This window comes from Lutzomyia longipalpis, chromosome 1 (genome assembly GCF_024334085.1).
Source record: "Lutzomyia longipalpis isolate SR_M1_2022 chromosome 1, ASM2433408v1".
In the NCBI taxonomy this organism is placed as follows: domain Eukaryota; kingdom Metazoa; phylum Arthropoda; class Insecta; order Diptera; family Psychodidae; genus Lutzomyia; species Lutzomyia longipalpis.
In genome coordinates this window covers 28,362,537-28,370,904 of record NC_074707.1, presented here as the reverse complement: position 1 = coordinate 28,370,904, position 8,368 = coordinate 28,362,537, and the positions used below count along the sequence as shown (strand labels likewise).

General features: G+C 34.1%; 1 protein-coding gene across 1 annotated transcript; it reads left to right on the top strand.

Annotated features, from left to right (window-relative positions):
* Positions 1-2,531: 2,531 nt before the first annotated feature.
* LOC129797845 (uncharacterized) lies at positions 2,532-3,977 on the top strand. Its single transcript, XM_055820448.1, has 2 exons — positions 2,532-3,462; positions 3,658-3,977. The coding sequence occupies exons 1-2, from the start codon at positions 2,532-2,534 to the stop codon at positions 3,975-3,977; spliced, it is 1,251 nt and encodes a 416-aa protein (XP_055676423.1).
* The last annotated feature ends 4,391 nt before the right edge of the window (positions 3,978-8,368 follow it).

The window sequence follows — 8,368 nt, the reverse complement described above, 5'->3', positions numbered from 1 at the left end:
CCCGGACACTTAAATCTACGCCATATCTCGTAGCTTAAAAATTTTTGTCACATATATTGTATTTGGCCGAAACGTTAAAATGAACAGATAAATGATATATAATGTAGAGGAAAAAGAGCTTTTTTTTAATAAACTTTATTATATTTTTGAATAGATTTCGTATATTATCGAATCAAATCAAAAATCAAAGTGTGTGCATCAGTAAATTATTTTATGTAAAACGAAAACATATTAAGTGCGATCAAATTAAATATTATTTAATCTTCAAGGAAAACAAATATTTACCTAAACCCTTTTTCTCAGAAGTATTTCTTTAAAAGTATGTACCCAAATTGAAAACTAAGTCTAATACATTTTGTCTTATACGGATTATGACCTGCAAGCCTGCAATAAACATTTAAGAGATAAGGAGAGCAACCCTTGTAAACTGCAAAGCAAGGGCAATTAAATTGCCTACCTGGGAATAACTTAGGGTTTTTAAGGACCTTAAATATTTATTTTGAAAAGAAAAATGTGATATTTGGCAATAAAAGTTTATGCAATACATATTATATGTACGTTAATGTATTTTTTTCTCTTATTCTGGAAAAAACTTGAAATAAACTGTAGGAAAATATTGCAAGAAATTGATAAAAATCATTTCAATTAAATGATCTATTTTGATCTTTTTTATTGAAAAAAAGACTGATTAATTAATCTTAATTTTGTGCTCGCGATAGGTTTACATGTGAATCTTAAGAAATTCTATGCGGATTTCCTTACGTTCGGATGTCCCTTTTTGAACGCTCTTTTTCCCTTAGTGAATTTCAGAGAAGGTCTTCCAAGACACCTACGCACAATTTTGGTCATCCGTATAAGCATTCTTCCCTATTGTTATATGACATGCGCGAAATACTAAAATTGTGGCAATAAATGACGTATTTCTTAATGAACAAGACCTGGCGCACCCTCATTATGATCTCCTTTAACGATTTCATTGATCATTTTGCTCATTTTTATTGATTTATTCGAGAAAATCGTGAAAAACCTAAACCAAAACAAACGCCTGTCAAAGGTCAAAAGAAGAGTGCAGAAATACAAAAAAGAAATATCCCACGCAGTCTTTCTCTTTCTGTCTCTCCCTCAACACCAAAGGTTGGTGGAGGGTAAGTATACTTACGGTATTCTGACGTTGAGATTTCGGCAGGAATTTTAGCCAAAGTTGATGGAGGGTCAGAAATTTTGTGCTTTCTTACGGTATACTGACGTTGTTAAGGAAGAAATTGAAAGTATATTTTTATATAATAAATGAGATTCTTCTGCTCAAAATAGCTTCTAAAACTATTTGCTCTCTTTTAAACAATCATTTTAATGCATTTATATGCCATTTTATTTAGTTTTTGATGATAGAAAAAATGATTGATTTTTCATCTTACTGACCTTTAATGACTTATTTCTGACGATATTCCAACGTTTACACAAAAAATTGAATTTATGCGAAAAAAATGAAGTAAATAAAGCAAAAACGTCTTTTAATAGCTTTTTGATCATCTACAAATAGATTTGTAATGTTTTAATGACTAAAACTTTGATTTCTGCAAAATGACTAAAAATGCCTCAATTTTTACTGACTTTACTTACCAAATAATAACGTTATTCTGACGTTAGAATTTAGTAAGCTAATGACGAAATTCTGACCATTTTTTACGATAATCTAACGTTATTATAACGTTAATAAATAGTAAGTAAAGTCAAAGTTATTATGTGTTAGCTGGGAATAACGAGACAATATAGCCCATCAGCTCAGTATTCTGTCGTTTCTGTAGAGTAGCGTTCTTTGTAATGCGAGTTGAGCTTGTACTTTGGATTTTCCGTATATGTAATCCTTCACTTGTGACGAAATGTTTGCAAGTCGTTTCCTTTGGGCTACTTATATAGGCGCTATCCTACCTCTCCATACAGCCTTCTATTATGTATTCTTGTCATGTCCCTATAAGAACAATTATGAGTAGTATTTTCTGTCAGCTTCTCTGTTTATTGAATGTGCCTTCCTGGCTATATTTTTCACAATCACGGAACCTTCTAATATTGATATGATAGACCCCCTTTGATTCTTTATACTTTTATTAATCATCCATTCGTATAAGGAGCAATAATGGTCCGTTCTTTCCTTATAAATTTCCATCCCTTCTCTCTTATAAGATAAAGATTATTGCTATTACTGATCTCAACCTTTTGTCTATATGTGACTAATTTTCTCTCACCATTCCCCAATAAAAATTTCTTTCAACGATTTTCACACATTTTAAAAGGAAATTCAGTTCGGTTTAGACACTCTTGGTGAATAGACACGAATAGCGCATAGAGCTCCATTTTGTCGAGAGCAGTTTTTTTTTCTCTCAGAGTTTATTGAGAGTATTGATTTTTTTTTGCGCCAATTTCTTATTGATTGAATTTCTTATAAGTGAGTTGAAGTGATGAGTGCCCATTCAGGGGGGCCTGGCCCTCCTGCAGAAACTTTTAATTTGTACAACACCTTGCATCGTGGGCAGATGCCCACACTTGAAGAATCTACAAAACGCAATTACAAGGCCCTTCGCAATGCATTCTTTACTCATCCATCGGATAGTGAAAAATACTTCATTATCAGTGGGGAAAGTCTCAAGGAGATGGATATTTTTGATATCCAACAAGGACTACAGGATATTTCAAAGGATAAATTTAAGACAGCCATGCGACTCCAAAGTGGGGATATCCTAGTACAGACGAAAGATATACACCAAATCAACGCACTCAAGGCCACCAAAATTTTTGGAAAGGAGAAGAAACCGGTTTCTATATCGGAGAACGGTGTATTGAACCAGTCCCAGGCAATCATCAGATGCAAAGAGTTGACGCGTGTTAAAGAGGAGAGAATTATTGCACAGATGGGAGAGCAAAATGTGATTGGAGTACAGAAGATTAAACGGAAAGATAATGGACAATGGATCAACACTGCAACACACATTTTGACCTTCAGCACTCCAACATGCCCTGCTGAAGTAAATGTTGGATATTTGACTGTGAAGACCGAGATCTACATTCCATCACCATTCAGATGCGTCATATGCCAGAAGCTGGGGCACACCAAGAAGAGATGCAACTCAAAGAAGAATCGTCCGAAGTGTGGAATTTGTGCTCAAGAGTCACATGAGCCGGATTTCATCTACCCATGCAACCTGCCCAAATGTGTGAATTGTCTTGGTGCCCACCCAAGTCACAGCAAAGCCTGCCCAAAATACATCGAGGAGAGAGAAGTGAATGCAATCCGCGTCACCCTAAGGATCCCATACAATTTGGCGAGAGAGGAGTTGAAGAGGAGGAAGGGAGTTCCCAACCCCATCCTAAATTCCTATCCCAATTCCGTTCCTTCTAAATCCATCTCTTATGCTCAAACAGTATCAAAATCTGAAGGTACAAGCACCGTTAGCACCGATTCATTAAGTAAAGTAAGTAAAGTAGTTTATTCTGCAACTAAAACACCTCATGTAAACCGATCTCAGGTACAGTCACGAGCTGCAAATTCACTATTAAAAGCTCCTAAAGCATCTAAAGTTACAAACAAATCATACCGAAGGGCAATTAATGCTGCTCAAATTAATAATACTGTTCATGATGACACCAATGTCTCATACACAGTACTTGCTTCCCCAAATTATTCAAAAATTCGCACACCAAATTCCACCAATGCTCAATGCAAAGAAATTAGTCAAAATTCTCCTGAAATTAGTCAGAATAAAATCCAATTCACCCAAGATTCATCGCAGGCTATGTCTGTTGAGGTTGATGAAGATCAACCTGTTCCCTTCCCTCCCCCTGATCCTCCTCCCTCTCCTCCCCTATCCTTCCATTCCTATTCCCCCTCTCCTTGTTCCTCCACTGGAGGTTCTGATCGTCCCAAAAATTCAAGATTCTCTGATGAAGATGACCAAATGTTAAGTGACGATAATGACGTCTAACAATTATAATTCAGAAAATCTCAATGAAATTGATTTAAATTCTTTTGACGATAATTTTATTTCACCTCAATTTCAAAATAATGTAAATAATAATCTTTTATGTACAAATCCTTCTTTTGTACAGTGGAATTGCCATGGCTTCTGGCCCAGAAAACCAGACATTGAACTGTTAATTAATGAAAAGCAACCAGTTGCTCTTTGTCTTCAAGAAACTCATATTAAATTTAATCACAAAAATATTAATGGCCCAACTATTAGTGGGTATAATGCTGTTCATCAAAATCTTTCAGATAATCCCACAATGAGTGGCGGAGTTTCAATTTTTATACAAAATGGGTGGTCTTTTGATCCTATTGATTTGAACACAAATTTAGAAGCCATTGCTATTAGACTGCAATGGCACTTCCCCATTACAATTGTTTCTATTTATATTAATCCCGGAATTCCTGTTGAAGAATTAGAAATAGTTAATTTGATTAGACAGTTGCCTACTCCTTTTATTATCATGGGAGATATCAATGCTAGCAATCCGTATTGGGGTAGTAACAAGCTTGATCGTCGTGGAAAAATAATTGAAAAAATTGTTAATTCTGAAAATTTAATAATTCTGAATAATGGATCTAACACTAATTTGTCTGTTGCCCACGGAACTTTTAATGCTATTGATCTTACAATAGCTGATCCTCAAACCGCGTCTCGGTTTGTTTGGACTGTTGATAATGATTTAAGAGGTAGTGATCACTTTCCTATTTATCTCACTGATATCTCTTTTTCATATAAAGAGGTCTCATCTCAGTGCAGGTGGATTGAATCGGGGGCAGATTGGGATAAATTTTCAGAATTAATGCCAAGATGTTTTGCTTATAATTGTAATTTTCCTTTGATCTCGTACAATGAGGTAAAGGAGAGTATAATTTCTACTGCTAATTCATCAATTCCAAAAACTAAAGGTGGCAAGCAATTCAGAAGAGTTCCATGGTGGACACCTGAGATAAAATTATTAATTAGAGAGAGAAAAAGAAGTCTTAAAAAATTTAAAAAATATCCAACAGCTGAGAACAAGGAAGCATATCTTTCTATTGTTCAAAGGACTCGGGATAAAATTAATGAAGCAAAAACTAATTCATGGAATAGTTTTACCAATACCATTGATTCAAACACTCCACCAAGTGAAATGTGGAGAAAAATTAACGCAATTAGAGGAATTTCAAGTCCAAAAATTAGATATGTCAATTGTGATCAAGGAAGTTCTACTGATTCAAAAGAAATTGCTAATATTTTGGGTAAAAAATTTGCATTCCCTTCTTCTAATATCTCTCTAAGTAATAGTGAAGTTGATTTTAAGAATAAACTTCTGAATGATTGCCCTGAAACTACAATATCTCTGCCATTTTCTGCTGAAATTAATAACTTTTTCTCTTTTCAAGAACTTAAAGTTTCTCTTTCAAAAAGTAAAGGAAAGTCATATGGCCCTAATTTAATTACTTATTCTATGCTAAAAAATTTACCTCAAGAAGTCCATTTATTTTTGATAAAATTGTTTAATGATATGTGGGAAAAATCTATTTTTCCTGAAGATTGGAAAGATTCAATCATTGTACCTATTCCTAAAAACACCCCTAATGGACCACAAGATTATAGACCCATAACTCTTACAAATTGTGATCTTAAGATTTTCGAGCGAATGGTTAATGCTCGACTTGTCTGGTTTCTGGATTATAACAATCTTCTTTCAAATAATCAAATAGGTTTTCGTAAAGGAAGGTCTACTTATATGTCAGTTGCTAAACTTACTGGGGACGTCTTTGAGTCCTTCCAAAAGAGATCTCATACCTCCGCGATTTTCTTTGATATTGAAAAGGCCTATGACAGAGTATGGAGTGAAGTAATTGTTCAGAAAATAGCATTAAATTGAAAGTTATGCAATTTATGTAATCAATGAAATTTTGGAGTGAACTCCGCACACTGTTTCTATCAGTGTATTCTTGAAACATTTTTGTATATTTCCTATCACTTAAACAATTAAGCAATGGGCGAAGAAAGTCCCGTAAATCCACTTGTAATCGGGCAATTAAAAAGTCATTAGTCATGCCAATTTTTCTCTTCAATTTTTATTAATAAAATAAAGTAATTTGTGCATTAAAGGGCATTTTTGATATAAATCAGTGTGTGGAATTGAATTGTGTGTGCTATCGAAGGAAAAGGAGCATCACCTGAAGGAGAAATCACACAGAAGAGGAACTTCATCACCACCACGTGCAACACCCACCGAGAAAGGAAAATTTTTTGGCCGATCTAGCCGGAAGGCTCGCAAGGCTCTTAAATTAATGCTATTGCCATCCACAGGTGTGTGATCAGTGTGCCACAACTTCCTTTTATTCTGTTGAAGATCTATTAATTAATTAACTCTGGATATTCCACCAGGTGTGTGATCAGCTTTTATACTTTCTTCCTTTGAGATCAATCTATTAATTGTCTCTGGAATATTCCACCAGGTGCGTATTTACACAGTAATCATTAATCAACTAATTGAGTGGGGTCTAACTGGGTATATTCTAGAATTTATCAAATTCTATTTAAAACCCAGGAAATCAAGAGTACGGGTTAATAATGAACTATCAGATGAAAATACTTTTGAAAATGGAGTCCCCCAAGGGGGTGTCCTATCAGTTACTTTGTTTCTTATATCAATAAATAAAATTTTTTCCCTATTTCCAGTTGATGGTCCTAATAAAATTCTTGTTTACGCAGATGATATTGTAGTTTACAATAGTAATCCTAAAGATGATGTCAGATGTATTGAACTGCAGACTTGCATTAATGAATTGAGTAAATGGGCAGCTGTTAATGGTTTTCGATTTTCTTCAAAAAAAACTAAAGCTCTTCACTTTTGTAGGAAAAATGTAAGATGTACCCCACTTACATTCACTCTTAATGGCACAGTACTGGAAAACGTTAAAGAATATAAATTTTTGGGAGTACATCTTGACTTTAAACTAAAATTTAACACTCATATTAAGAATCTTAAAATTGCTTGTAACAAAAGAATAAATATTATTAAATGCCTATCTGGTCTAAGTTGGGGATCGCATAGAGACTCACTTAGAACCATTCATCATGCTCTTGTACTTTCAAAACTATTTTATTGTAGTGAAATTTATTTTCCAGCTGCTAATAAATCTTTGTTAGACACTTTGAGCAGTGTTTACAATGCAGGGTACCGGCTTAGCTCTGGGGCTTTCCGGACATCCCGTGTTGAGTGCCTTCTTGCTGAATCTGGAGTTCCTTCCATGAAACTAGCAATAGAATTTCAATGTGCTAAGTCTGCAGTTCGACTCCTTTCAAACTCGTCTGCCCCCGGTTTTGAAAATTTGCGATGTTGGGAAAATAGGAAAGATGTAACTAGTTTCTACTCCTTTAGTGGCAACCTAATTCAAAATATGATTTCAGAAATTAATATTGAAATACGCTCTCCATCATTACAACCTTCTTGGTTGTTTAATGATGATTATATTAATACTTATATGACCACAGTTAATTATAAAGAAAGAACAACTCCTGAAATAATTAATATATTTGATAATATTGTTAATAGCATTCACACTGATTCATGTGTGATCTATTGTGATGGATCAGGCAAAGACGATTTAAAAAGTTTCGCTATAACCACTGAAGATAATCTTATTTTCAGTTGTAGATGTCATTCCCAAACTACTGTTTTTGAGCTTGAAGCAATGGCAATTAAAAAATCCCTTGAGTTCATTCAAGATACAAGAAGAAATAATAGTTCTGAATTAATTAAATGGATTGTAGCTTCTGATAGTCTGAGTACTATCGAAGGTGTTAAAAATATTAAAAATGATTCTCCTATTATTAATAACATAAGATCTATTTTGATTAAATTGAAAGGTACGGCATGTCTTCTTTGGGTCCCAGGACACAAAGGGATTCCTGGAAATACAAAAGCAGATTTTGAAGCTAAGAAAGCTCTTGAATTACCTATGCCTACCTGTAATGATCTCACACTCAAAAGTACTCTTAATATAATTAAAAATAAATTTAAAACAAAAAATTTGAATTGGTTTAAGACTGAGGTACCTGGTCTGATGAATAAAATTAGTTCATCACTTTCCCGACCTAAAATTCCTAGTTCTCTTTCCCGAAAAGAGTGTACCATCATATCCCGCATACGTATAGGTCACTCTAGACTCACTCAATCCTATAAAATGACTAAATCACCTCGTCCCATTTGTACCTTTTGCAATATGAAAAATGAATTTCTTACCATTGAGCATATTATTCTACATTGTAAAGTTCTAAATAATATAAGAAATAAAATTTTTGGAAAGAAATCAGCTCTTGAGCTACTTGACTTCTCTGAGGTCGGGTCT